This window comes from Gekko japonicus, unplaced genomic scaffold (assembly GCF_001447785.1).
Source record: "Gekko japonicus isolate JY-2015 unplaced genomic scaffold, Gekko_japonicus_V1.1 scaffold74, whole genome shotgun sequence".
Taxonomy (NCBI): domain Eukaryota; kingdom Metazoa; phylum Chordata; class Lepidosauria; order Squamata; family Gekkonidae; genus Gekko; species Gekko japonicus.
This window is the reverse complement of record NW_015167059.1, coordinates 1,801,667-1,815,836: the sequence shown is the minus strand read 5'-3', so window position 1 is coordinate 1,815,836 and position 14,170 is coordinate 1,801,667. Positions and strand designations below refer to the sequence as shown.

The 14,170-nt window shown below is 47.1% G+C and overlaps 1 protein-coding gene across 2 annotated transcripts in view; it reads right to left on the bottom strand.

Annotated features, from left to right (window-relative positions):
* The window catches only part of ADGRL3 (adhesion G protein-coupled receptor L3), a 643,333-nt gene that overhangs the window by 307,260 nt on the left and 321,903 nt on the right, over positions 1-14,170 (bottom strand). For both annotated transcript variants that reach the window (XM_015412493.1, XM_015412494.1), the window contains exon 6: positions 3,690-3,770. In XM_015412493.1, the coding sequence (XP_015267979.1) occupies positions 3,690-3,770 (81 nt within the window). The remainder of the gene's footprint in view (positions 1-3,689; positions 3,771-14,170) is intronic.

Sequence of the window (14,170 nt, the reverse complement as noted above, 5' to 3'; positions counted from 1 at the left end):
GGGAAGGTGGCATGGTATAGCCCAATCTCAGACGACCTCGGAAGCTAAGCAGGATCGGTATGTGGAACGGGTACTACCAGGGTCTGCAGAAAAAGGCAATGGTAAACCACCTGTGCTTCTTGCTTACCTCTAAAGCCCCTTTGCCGGGGTTGCTGTAAGCCAGCTATGACTTGACAACACTTTACCCACACACTTGGGCATCGGGTGACTGCTGAAGCTGGTGAACCAGAAGGGTTTCCCCCCGCTGAACAGTGGCTCACCCCACAACTCCCTCCCCTAAACCGGAGGTGTGTAGTTCCTTAGGAGGAAGGGCCAGTGGTGAAGACGCCTACTGCTACCACCAATGAAGCAAGACTTTGAGACTGGGGGTGGGGCGGGGCCCTATTTGCATGCAGAGTAAGGAAAGGAGAATAGAGTTTGAATAGAGTTTCACCTATTCTTCGTTGGGAAGATCAAGCCTCTGATCAGATAAGTATTTGCTACTCCCTTCCCCATACCTTTAGCGTAAAAGTAACTATTTGCTATTTCTGTAATACTGAGGATCTTGTGCGCGCATGTGTGTGAATCAGTTTTTGCGTATGTATGTGAACTAGAGTTAGGAAATAAAAGGAACCAATTGATTTCATCATATATTAGCCTCGTCTCCATTTGTAACTGGATTTCCTCCGAGGGTTTTCGCATCCTGTATACACTGGTCAGCACCACCGAAATTAATATTTCATAATGCCTCTCCAGTTTGATTTGGGGAATCCATCGACCTCTGCATGATCTACCTGCTGGGTGGGGCTGGCTCTGCTTCCCGCAGCCCATGAGATGAGGCCGGCCATGACTGGGGCCTGTATTGCTGTAAATTTGATGAGTCAACAATACTGATAACGTTCTATGGATGCTACGCTAACAGACTGCTGTTTGTATATGTGATATACAAACCTTCAAACCAGTCCCGTGAGGAAAGAGTGTGTGTCATCGTGCAGAAGAAACAAAGGGAAGGGAAAGAAGAATCACGTGACCAAAATGACACTTCAAAGAAGCAAACAAGCCCAAGTCTCTCTCCCCTCCCCACCCCTCACCTCAGCCGAGCAAAACAGCCAGTGGAAGATACAATTTTCTGGCTGCCCGAGACAGCCCTGTCAGTTGCATGTGGAATTAATCTGCATATAAATAAGCATAAATAATCCCATAAAATACCAGTCACAGAGTAATGTTTACTTTCCTCAAAGCAGGTTTAAACTAGTGTTTAATGGTGCTTCATAGGTGCAGCTAATTTTTTTTTTTAAGATATCTTTTAATTAATGGGGAGTACAGAAACAGAACCAAACATTAATTGCGAGCGCTGATTCAGTGCCTGGCTCTATTCGGAGATTTACAGGGCCACTATGACGATGTTTCTGTACAGTAGCGGTGGGCTGAGGTAATTACCTCGTAATGGATAGTGACACTAATGCGCCAGTAAACTAGGAGAGTTTACACACTCCTCAGCGCCACTACTGGTGTACAGAGGGACAGGGGGAAATGCATTACAGATGTAAATAACGTCAGTAAATGTTAGCTGTGGTGAAATTTAAAAATACCCCCCTCCCCAAACAAAAATACAGTGGTTATGAATAAATCTGCCAGCCGTTGAAAAGTGGTGCACATTCACAGCGGAATCCCTCCGAGCATAATCATTTACTTCTAATACGCAAAAGCAACACACTTATTTATGTACACTCTGCTTATTCAGAGAGGTTTCACAGGAGGCAGCCAGGCCGCAGAGCCAAACTTGAGGTGCCATTCAGAGATCTGTGAATAAGGAGGTTTGCCAACTCTGGGTTGGGAGATTCCTGGTGAATTTGGGACTGGAGACTGAGGAGGGCGGGGTTTGGGGAGGGGAGGGACATCTATAATGCCACAGAGTCCACCTTCCAGAGACGGGATATAATGCCATAGAGTGCACCTTCCAAAGCGGCCATTTTCTCCAGGTGGAGAACAGTTGTGATCTCAAGTTGTGATCTCAAGGACGTTCAAGTCCAATTACAGTCCACAAATTTGCTGCTGCTGCTGCTGCTGCTGCTGCTGCTGCTTCTTCTTCTTCTTCTTCTTCTTCTTCTTCTTCTTCTTCTTCTTCTTCTTCTTCTTCTTCTTCTTCTTCTTCTTCTTCTTCTTCTTCTTCTTGTTTCTTTATTTTATGTCATGCGGTGCTGCTGCTGCTTCCAACAATTGTCATGTAACTGAAAATATTTTTTCTTTCTCTGCACTGCTGAATGTAAATTGCTCACTCCAACTCTCCATGTCCACACAGGTTTAAGTTCCAGCCCCAAATGGACCACAGTGACTCAACCAAGGTTTCACCCCACCAATGATCACTGTGAAAAAATTGATTCAAGTCCAATTACAGTTCACACATTTGCTGCTGCTTCTTTTTGTTTCTTTATTTTACGTCATGCAGTGCTGCTGCTGCTGCTTCCGACGATTTCCAGCAAATTTGTGGACTGTAATTGGAGTTGAATCAATTTTTCCACAGTGAACATTGGTGGGATGCAACCTTGGTTGAGTCACCGTGGTCTGCTTGTGGCTGGAACACCTGGAGGTTGGCAACCCTAGCAAATAGGTCAGCTATAGTGATAGATAGATAAGATAGATAGATAAGATAGACAGACAGACAGACAGACAGACAGACAGACAGACAGACAGATAGTCATTCAGTCAGTCAGTCAGTCAGGGGGAGGGCATAGTTCAGGGAAGTCTAACCTCTTTTCCCAATGGTAATTTTCTTCTCTGGAGCAAAATGGCATGGGAGAAAGGATTCCCTTTGCACATCTTCCCACACCCAGAAACAGCCCGTGAGTTACACAGAAGGAAAGAGCCTGCCAGGATGGAGAAGCCACACCCAGTGAAATCCTCTCTTTTATGCAACTTATAAAGGTTCATAGCCTGGAGGCCTTTCTCAGTACTTGGATCTGGAAACCGTTTAGGGGCAGCAAGGATCAAACGAATGGGGTGCGTCTGTCTGGAATCTGAACTTTGGACTCTGACAAATAACCACACTGAGATTCTTTCATGTAAGCATAACCTTAGAAATGTTATCTTCTCACCTGGTATTCAATTAAGACAAAAATTAAACAGATACGACGAGACTGATAGCACTGTTCTTTGAACCACGTCCCAAATCTTATCAAATTGCCAGAGGAATCCTGAGTTTTTGAACCACTCTGGGCACCTGAAGTCGGTGAGATCTATTTGAACCATCTCCACCGAACGCCTTTACATTCCGTTCCTTTGCCGCCACTCGTTCGGATTCTTCAAAATATTCTGAGAACCACGGGGAACTTCTCAACTCTTCTGAATCCAAGCAACCTAACAAAGAATGTGCCTGCAGCAACTGTATTCAATGCCAACGTTGGCGGTTTTTCTTCGCGGCTGTGAGAGAATCACAAGTCTTTGCTGGTTGGCCCCAAAGAATACTTAAATCCCGAGAATATGGCAGGGATGCTAAAACACTAGCTACACAGTGCAGAATTGATCAAAGAATTCAGTACGACCCCTTACGAGAAACCATACGAGAAACGAAGGAGACCAAGTCGAGGATCAAATCGAAAGAACTTCTGTGCCTCAGGATATTTAGCTCAGGACAAGGGACCGTATACCATAATCATGCTCTGGCTAGTTAATGAAATTCTCTGAGGGGATGGATTAAATTGACAACTCACCCTTAAACGACTGCCTCTCCAGATCAGAGTCTAAAGGAATCGGAGGTGCAATGTAGGAGACCTGGCCGTGGTGTGCCTGCCCTGTGGACAAACAAAAGATATGAGCTTCCAACAGTCATCTGGCAAAGATCTTATCTCAGCACACAACAAAAACATAAAAAATCATAATTAAATTTGAATTAATCACCTAGTGGGCTCAGGGCAGATCACAAGGCCATTCGGCAATCGGCATCACGATACAAATACATTAATAAACAATTTAACAATAGTTACAAACAATGATTTAAAACAGATTGCACTATTTGTTTGTACACACAATCTCCAGAGCTGGTGCTGCTAGGCTTCTGTTTTAAGATCTGCTTGAACTGGGCCACCCAGAACTGGTGAACTTCAGCAGGGGAGGTCAACTTCTTCACTTGATGCCCACCACCTCAGCCAAAGGCCTGGTGGAACACCTCCATTTCACAGGCCCTGTGGAATGGCAAGGCCCCGATCTCACATGGGAGCATGTTCCACCTGGCCCTGGTCAAGGCTAAGAGGACACCCCTTGGGTCGGGGAAAACCAGCAGGTCTTGGTGCAGATATGGGGAGAGGCGGTCCCTCAGGTATCTTGGTCCCAGGCCGTACAAGGCTTTAAAGGCCCATACCAGTACCTTGAAGCAGACCCAGTACACAATTGGTAGTCAGAAAGCACTGTCAGCAGGCGTGCCGCCACATTTTTGCACTAGCTGGAGTTTCCGGATCAGCCGCAAGGGCAGCCCCACGTAAAGCGAGTTGCAGGAATCAAGTCTGGCAGTGACCATTGCATGGGTCACTGTAGCAAGTCCTGGGGGGAGAGGTAGGGAGCTAGGCTGCCTAATCTGCCGGAGGTGGTGAAAGGCAGACCTGGCAACGGAGGTGACCCGGGCCTCCATAGAAAGTGAGGCATCTGGGACCACCCCCGGCTCCTCACCTTCTGGGCTGGCGCAAGTGATGCGCCATCCAAGGTGGGCAGCCTGATTTTTAAAATCATTTTTATCCCGCCCTTCCTCCTGAGCGGCATCCACAGTGCTCCCTCCTTCATTTTAACCTCAGAACTACCCTGTGAGGCAGGCTAGGTTGAGTGTTCATGACTGGTCCACGGTCGCCAGCAAGCTTCCACGGAAGAGTGGGGATTTGAATCTGGATCAGCGGTTTCCCAATCTTTACGGTAGGGTGACCCACAAGTCCAAATTTACGTAGTATGGTGACCCAGCTGGGGTTGGCCCAGGGTGTTTTGGCACCCCAGGGGAACGGTGACCTTTGCCCCCATCTAGTTCAGCGTTCCATTTCCTACAGTGGCTAACTAGATGTTTTTAAGGAACCAGCAAGCATTGCACAAAGGGTGCTGCTTCCCCCACGATGAACCCCAAGCAAGTGGCACCCCAAAAGCGTACAGTCTTTACACACGGCAGTTACATTCCAGCCTTTGACCCCCTCTCCCTTTCCATTACTCCCTCGAATCCCCCCTAAAATTCTCACTTGCCCTAGTTACAATCAGGCTACATGTCACTTGATAAACATGGATATGCAGTGGAAAAAACACCAACTAAGGCAGGCGTGTCCAAAAGTGCCGGTGATCTACCACCATGAAAATAAAGTATTAAAGATCAACAGGAACGGAAGACCTCTGGATGATGCCAAAACCACACATGCAGTTCTAAAAGTAAAAATAAGAATTCACCATACTGGCACCAATAATCCAATACCACCAAGCAATCTTCAAAAAAAACCCCAAACACCTGTCCAGCAAACCAGGAGACCAAGTGGGGCTGGTGATCTACCTCCGACCCCTCCGCAATCTACTGGTAGATCATGATCTACCTGTTGGACATACCTGAACTAAGGTAGGACATGGAAGATACAGTTTCCAGGGTCAGAGCTTGGTTTCCAAGGTACAAAAAGAGAGCAATGGAAAGGGCAGGGGTGGCCATTAGGGAGGGCTGGCCCACAACCCACTTTTAGGGGCTTTGTGACCCACAGGTTGGGAAACACTGTCCTACATCCTACTCTGGAACACCAACCACTATACAACTCAGGCATAAATAGGCTATTCTCACCGTTCTAATCACAAACAGCCCCAATCTGAAAGGCCAGCACAGATATGATACAGGAATCAGGGTAGGGTTGCCAGGTCCTGGTTGGGAAATACCTGCAGGTTTTGGGGGTGGAGCCTGAGGAGGGTGGGGTTTGGGGAGGGGAAGGGCTTCCAAGGGGTATAATGCCATAGAGTCCGCCTTCCAAAGTGGCCATTTTCTCCAGCTGAACTGATTTCTGTTGCATGAAGATCAGTTGTAATGGTGGGACACCTGCAGCCACCACCTAGAAATGGGCCCTCTCTCCTTGCTGTCTTGTGCAAATTCCTTCCACGCATCCACAGGACAGTACAATATCTAAGACCTGACAGATCTGGGTAAAGATGTGCTAGCAGTTCTGAATCTGGCTACTGACCAACAGAGGTAATACCAACTACTGGACTGGTGTGCTTCCCTTTCACAATCCTTAAATATAATTTGTTTTCATATGTTTGTCTGGTTTAAAGGGAAGGAGAGCTTGGATTTATATCCCACCCCTCACTCCCCGAAGGAGTCTCCGAGTGGCTTACAATCCCTCTCCCCACAACAGACACCCTGTGAGGTAGGCGGGGCTGAGAGAGCTCTTTGAGAACTGCCCTTGAGAGAACAGCTCTGAAATAACTTGTAACTGACCCAAGGTCACACCAGCAGCAGCATGTGGAGGAGTGGGGAATCAAACTCGGTTCTCTCAGATCAGAGTCTGCACTTCTAACCACTACACCAAATTGCCTCTCACACCAAACTGGCTGAATCCTAACCTCATGGGAGAGAGCTAGACAGGGGAGAGAGCTAGATATTTATTTATTTAGTACATTTTTATTCTACCCTTCTTCCAAGAATCTCAGGTAATGTTCCCTCTAATGCTTTCCCCCCTACTGAACAGAGCACATCCTGAGCAGAATATAACCGCTACAATCCTAAAATGGGCCACGGGCAGTGCCAGACCCTGTGCGGCTCCAGATTACTGCTGAGCGGGGCTTCCCGTGTCAATGAGCGGCCGCTCATGCGCACAACTTAGAGGGAGCACTGATCTCAGGGCAGCTTCCACTGGCTGCCCCTTCTCCATTTCACTCTCCTGGCAACGCTGAGAGGAAGGTTAGCTGGATTGGAATGATGGGCCCAAGGTCACCCGGTGACCTTCACTGCCAAGTAAGGATCTGAACCTGACACTCTCTGATCCTAGCCTACCATTCTAGGGAGAACAGAGAGAGAAAGCATGAGAACGGGAAGAAACAAAAGAAGGCGGGAGACAGGTAGAAAAACAGAGAGGAATAGAGACAGACGTGGATAGCGTATGTTCAAAAATAAAAAAGCAATCCGATGGCCACAACTCCCAAACATGAAAAGGATGGATTCTAACCTCATGCAGCAGCTGTATTCGCAAGTATTTGCTTCCTAATTAAAGATTCTGCTATGTATTTACTTTTAACATAAATGTGTTCACTAGGGGACTTATTAATGACTGCGCAATAAAGGTATTATAGTCGCAAAAAACCCACCCCGTTCTCTTTTGGATCACTGACAGATGGTTGGAAGTTGTTGCAATAAGTAGTCATTTTCGTTGGTATGCAAGCTGTCTAAGAAGGCTCAGCGCCACTGTAAAGATGCTTATTTGGTTTGAATACATAATTTCCCCAATGGGTGAGAGAGGGGGGGGGGTGTAGGCAGAAACTTGTTTATATTAAAAATATGTAGTTATCATTCACCTGTTTTCCATAACAATTTACACGGCCGTTAATCTCTTTTCTATACGGGGGAAAGTTAATGATACGTAGATGATGACAACGGTTAGAGTAACCTTCCCTTTTCAAATAATATTTGCGTGATAATAAAAAGCAGTTGCTCCCTCTTGCGAGGCACATTGCAAGTAATTAATATCGTTCCCCATCGACGTCGTGTTGTTGTTGCTGCAAGCAGTTCTCCCCCCCCCTCCAAAACACCACCCGGAGCAGAGACCTGGTGCCACTTGGATTTTTTATAATGACTTTCAGGAGTAACCCCCCCTCCTCACCTTACTGGCATAAGCTGCACACCGAAAACAGCTCTTCAGGGGGATAATACATTCATAAAGGATTGGAAAAATAATGTCTGCTAGTAATCCTCTATAATTTCATCCTCCGCCGTGTGGCTGCTTCCAAAATGAGCAGTACGAAGCAGGGGTGATGGTGATAATGCTAGTTCTTTGTTATCTAGACATCAGATCCATTTGCCACTCAGAAGTTCAAATTCCGGGCTTTGAAAACTGAGGGGTAAATCCGGATGATTCAAATTATCACTTGGACGGGCAGTCTCCTCTATCCCGTTTCAGCTATTGATTTATTAAAACGTTTCTACCCCGCCTTTCCTTGTAGTTCAAGAAATCTTACAATAGTAGTTAAAAACACATTCAGTTAAAAGCGAAAAGAAAATAGCAAACTCCAGATCTCTCCCCCCTCAAAAGACGCCTGCTGTTCAACCTCCCTTGGAAGGCCTGACAAGCAGGCAGTCCTTGCAGCGCCTCCTGAAGACCGCCAAGGAGGCTGTCCCCTTCTCTTCAAGGATCCCGTTCCATAGAGCCAGAGCCATGACGGGAAAGGCCTGGGTTCCGGTCAATACCAGACGGGCCACCATCCATCTCTTTTTGTCACTCCAGTGTCAGGATCCCCTTAACACCTAGAGAGTTGCCCCCAAAGAGGTTAGGTGTCACTAAATCTCTCAGAACAAGTGATTCACAGGGTGAGTGGCAAGGAATATCTCAGCCACCTCTACCGAGCACTGCGGAAGGGAAGGGAAAGGTGGTGCCTTTATCGGCAGGTGCTGGGAAGTGACAAAATGGGGGGGGGGCGCATAACTGTAGCAGGTTCACAGCACCCGAGTGGCTCGTGAGGTGATGACCACGCTTGGAAGCCGCCTCCCCCGTAAGTGGTCATTCTAGGGTTGCCACAGGGTGAGTCGGTGGGCAGGGAAAATGTAATGGGCGTCACGGCAACACCATTACATCACTTCCAGCACAAACCCGGAAGCAACGTCATCATGTTGGCGAGACATGATGATGTCACTTCCCGGTTTGCACCAGAAGCAACATAATGGCATTAGGGCGACACTGATTTTTCCCTTTGTTTTCTCTCTCGCTGTCCTACCGAGTGGTGGGAGGGGGTCAGGGGCTGCCCGCAAGGAGGCCTGGCCCCCTTAGGTCAGTGGCAGGAGCTGGGTTATCCCCTACAAGCCAACTCATAGGCCGCTGCCTCAGTCTGATTTGACAGTCACAAGCCTCCGCTTGTCACAAGCCTCTGGATCGCTTCAGAGTGATCCCTCTTGGCTGAAGTCGGCAGTGTCCTTGGAGTTGTGAAGGCCACTTACCTTAAAACTTGATTCTTCTCCTTCTTGGTTAATTAAACCTTGCCAGGACAAATTGAGAACACCTCTGACAAGCATAATTAATACCTCCATGGTTCAGGGTCATTTCCTGAGGGAATTAAAACGGGTGATTGTGTGCCTTTATTGGAAAGGCCCTCACTGGGAAAAGAAGACCTGGTAAATAGCAACCTGCCTGTGGCGGAGAGGGGGAGCACAGTGATTGCACAGGTAGTGTCAAGAGGTACTTAATCACACCTGGATGAGGATTCTTCCCTTGACCATTTTCAGTCTGATTTCTGACCTGGTTATGGGACAGACACAGCTTTGGTAGTAGCGGTGGAAGATCTCTGGCCTGAAAATGGATAGGGGCAGCGTGTTCTTTTTAGCTGAAGCTTTTGACACAGTTAATTAATAAGTCTTACTGACTCATTTGGAACAAAGATTTGGGTGTATGGAGAAATGCCTTGCCTCCTGGGAGGTTGGCAAGCAGGCTTGATCATTTTCAATCTCATTTCTGACCTGGTTATGGGACAGACACAATGGTGGAAGATCTCTGGCTGAAAATGGGTAGGGGCAGCTTGTTCCTTTTAGCCGAAGCTTTTGACAGGCTTCATTAATAAGTATTACCGACTCATTTGGAACAAGGATTTGGGCATTTGGCAGCACCTTCTGTAGGTTTCGGGTTTGTTTGTTTTCTTTTCAGATGGATGACAGCGAGTTTCCCTCAGAGAAGTAGTGACTGAGCTTGGAGCTCTAGAACAATAGCCCACCGGGACTTGGCTTGCCCAAGGTCATCCAGCAGCTGCAAGTGGAGGACTGGGGAATCCTTTCCCTTCCCCTCCCTACAACAGACATCCTGTGAGGTAGAGAAACTGCTCGTTTTGCAAGGACCGCTCTGAAAGAACTTGTGACTGGCCAGCAGCTGCATGTGGAGGAGTGGGGAATCAAACCTGGTTCTCCCAGATTAGGGTCCGCGAATTTAACCACTACACCAAACTGGAAGTTATGGTCTTGACTGATGGGCAGGTTCATGCGGGAGAAAGCTGGGTTTTTTTAGAGCCCTGGGCTGCTTCGTCCTTTAAAAGGTAAAAGCAGGACTCTGAACTGAGCCCAGACACAAAATGGAAGTGATATGATTGTCACATTGGTTGAAGTTTCTGAACACTTCTCAAAGGCATTCTTGTGTATAAACACATTACAGTAACCAAGCCTGGAACATACTAGAATGTAACTACAGCAGGGCTATCTCCTTCCAAGAAGGAATGCATCTGCTGCACCAACCAACACTGATGGAAGGCATTTTGGGCTATAGACGCCACTTGCAAGTCCGCATCGACAACACTAAACTTGCAAGCACCATCGAGCTACAGACCAGCTCTTCCAGAGAAGTGTAATGGTGTCCCGAAGAGGGTAAAGGTACTTTGATAACCTCATCTCACCTGGATTAAGTCTTGTTTATTCTTGGATGCCCACCTTGCAATGCAAATTTTTCCTTGTTTGTAATACCCATTTTCCCTGTGATGCCACCCTCTGAAATTATTGATCTGTTTGCACTTTAAAACGAGACCTCTTTTGAGTCCCCTGTGCTGCTTTTGCATCTGTGCAGTCAGCGGCATCTACCATTTGTCACTTTCTGCATCTGGACCTAGTTGCTGCTGGCATATTATCCTCATAATGTCCTTGATCGCCTCATTCCATTATGTAATGAGAAACTACTTGAGCATGGACGATACCGTTCCCGGGTCATGACAAATGCTTTGGATTGCTTTCACGTCGATTCTTCTCCATCCCTGAATGTCTCAACTTGCAAGGAACCCACCCACTGGGATTGGGCTGCTGATCTTTGTGGAGTACAGGCGGAAGGATACCATGGTTGGTACCCATGGTGGATGGCAGTGAAAGCCACTGGAAGGTCAATGAGAATCGACGGAAAGAAACTCCCCCTGTATTCACCCCATCATCCACCAGGTTGACAAACACCATCTGAGTTTCAAAACTTGGGACTGGAGGAGGTTAAGCGCCATTGTTCCAGACATCTCTCTTATCTCTCTCTCATCGCTGAGCTCCACCCAAGAACAATTTCTTACGTTTCCATTATCCTAGTGAACAGCAACCCAAACAGCCCAGATTAGCCCAAGTTTGTCAGATTTCAGAAGCTAAGTGGGGTCAGCCATAGGGAGTACTTGGATGGGAGACCACCAGGGGTTGCTACTCAGAGGCAGGTGATGGCAAACCCCCTCTGCTCATCTCTTGCCTGGAACACTCGGTGGATCTGGTCGCCATGAGTTGGCTGCAACCTAACAGCGCATTGCTCATTTCAATGGGCATCGTGAATGCACGCTCGTCCACTCGGGCAAGAGCTGAGGATACAGGAGGTAAGCCACACCTCTCTGAGCGGCCTGTCCCTGTAAACTGCTTTGTAAATTGTTTCTGTATTGCTGAACTGTTTCCACATTGCTGCTACATTGTTCTGTTCAGATTAATGAGCTTTTGCATTGTAATTTTGTATACCTCTGGCTATTAATGATTGTCACATTGGTTGAAGTTTCTGAACACTTCTCAAAGGCATTCTTGTGTATAAACACATTACAGTAACCTAGCCTGGAAGATACTAGAATGTAACTACAGCAGGGTTATCTCCTTCCAAGAAGGAATGCATCTGGTGCACCAACTAACACTGATGGAAGGCATTTTGGGCTTGCATGTCCGCATCGACAACACTAAACTTGCAAGCACCATCGAGCTACAATCCAGCTCTTCCAAGAAAAGTGTAATGGTGTCCCGAAGAAGGTAAAGGTACTTTTGATAACCTCATCTCACCTGGAGTAAGTCTTGTTTATTCTTGGATGCCCACCGAGCTCACTCTGTCATGCGGCACACTCGGGTCTCGAACTGCTGAACTACCGACCTTCCACAGCCTGCAGTTCAGCGTCTTAACCACTTGAGCCACCGCAGCTCCTCATACATTATAGTACTTGAATGTCTGTACCTTCTTAGGTCGTCTATCCCCAGTTTTTCTTCTATTGCATCCTTTATACTGGGAGGTCTGTGTTTCCTGTTGATCCAGGAGGCAAGTCACACCTCTCCGAGTGGGCTGTCCCTGTTCTCAGGCGGCCATCGCTGAGCTCCACCCAGGCAATGAGGACAAATGGAACGTTCTGAGCCTGAGCTGTACCCGGACTAGAGTCCAAGCCTATGCCATTGCGAGGGACTGGATACGGGAAGCTGCCTTATACTGAATCAGATCCTTAGTCCTTCAAGGTCAGTATTTTCTACTCAGACTGGCCGTGGCTCTCCAGGATTTCCAGGTTTTTCACATCACCAGCTGCTTGATCCTTTTTAAACTTTCCCCATATATACCCCAAAGGGCATTTCGGTCAGGGTCACAGAACCGATTGGCCCTTCCAGGTCCCAAAGATGCCAGGCTAGCTGTAACCAGGGCCAGAGCTTTCTTGGTGGTGGCTCCTGGGCTCTTTTTGTAGCAGGAACTCCTCTGCATATTAGGCAACACACCCCTAATGTAGCCAATCCTCCAAGAGCTTACAGTATTTATTTATTTTTATTTATTATCAAGTTTATACTCCGTCCTCTCCGCAAAGCGGGCTCAGTAGCTCCTGTAAGAAGAGCTCTGTAAGCTCTTGGAGGATTGGCTACATTAGGGGTGTGTTGCCTAACATGCAAAGGAGTTCCGGCTACTAAAAGAGCCCTGGACGGCTCCATACTGGTGGAATGAACTCCCGGAGGAGATCAGGGCCGTGGGACCTTTTACAGTTCTGCAGGGCCTGCAAGACGGAGCTCTTCCACCAGGCTTTCAATTAGGAGCCGCCACTACTATCACCATTAGCACCATTATCACGATCACCATCACTTCCATCATGGTCAATAGTAACATCTTTCAATACCAACTCTAACAACTTATTGATAATGGAAATCTAGCGCCTGGTCTATTGCTGACAGCCTGTGCTCACCGGCCGAAACTGAGAATGACTATCAAGCTGAATGTCTATACAGGAACTATCTTTAATACCATAAGTTACCATCTTTAATACTATAAGTTAGTTGCTAGCACTTTATGCGACGTAAGTTAGTTTTTAATGAATTGTTTTAGATATTTTAGATTTATTGTATTGTGTTTTTATGATGTTAGCCGCCCTGAGCCTGCCTGGCAGGGAGAGCGGCGTACAACTCTAAATAAATAAATAAACCTTCTACATGCCAAGCAGATGCTCTACCACTGAGCCACAGCCCCTCCCCTCCCTGAAAAGTCCTTGTTAAATAGATTACAGCAGGCATCTGAAGGCTGTACCTGTTCACCATGGGACAAGAATGAAGAAGACCTCTTATTTATTAAAGATTTATCCCGTACGCCTCAGTCAATACACGCTCTTGAGGGAGCTGACAAACTACAGCATACTGCATACAACGAACACATAAATATACATTAAGAAGAAGAGATTGGATTTATACCCCACCCTTCACTCGGAGTCTCAGAGTGGCTTACGATCTCCTTCCCTTCCTCTCCCCATGACAGACACCCTGTGGGGCAGAGAGAGCTCTGAGAGAACTGCTCTTGAGACAACAGCTCTGAGAGAACTGTGGCTTGCCGAAGGTCACCCAGCAGCTGCAAGTGGAGGAGTGGGGGATCAAACCTGGTTCTCTCAGATTAGAGTCTGCGCTCCTAACAACTACACCAAACCACCACACCAAAAGCAACCACTAATATTTCCAAATCAGCAAAAACAATGGAAAAAAGTACGAAACCAAGTGCCTGAAAATAAATAGATAAGTCTTCATCTGGTGCGAAAATCTTGACAAGCTTGGTATCCACCAGCACACAGATGAGGGGAAGGCATTCCATAATTGGGGACCCACAACTGAGATGCCCCTTTCTTTTATCATCACTTATTCCACCACTGATAATCAACGAAGAACGGAGCCTCAGATAAAGACTTGAACTGATACGTGAGGGAGGAGTCAACCTCTGCGGTACCCTGATCCGAAGCCCGTCAGGTTTTAAAGGTAATGACCAGCTCTTTTGAATTGGGCTCACAA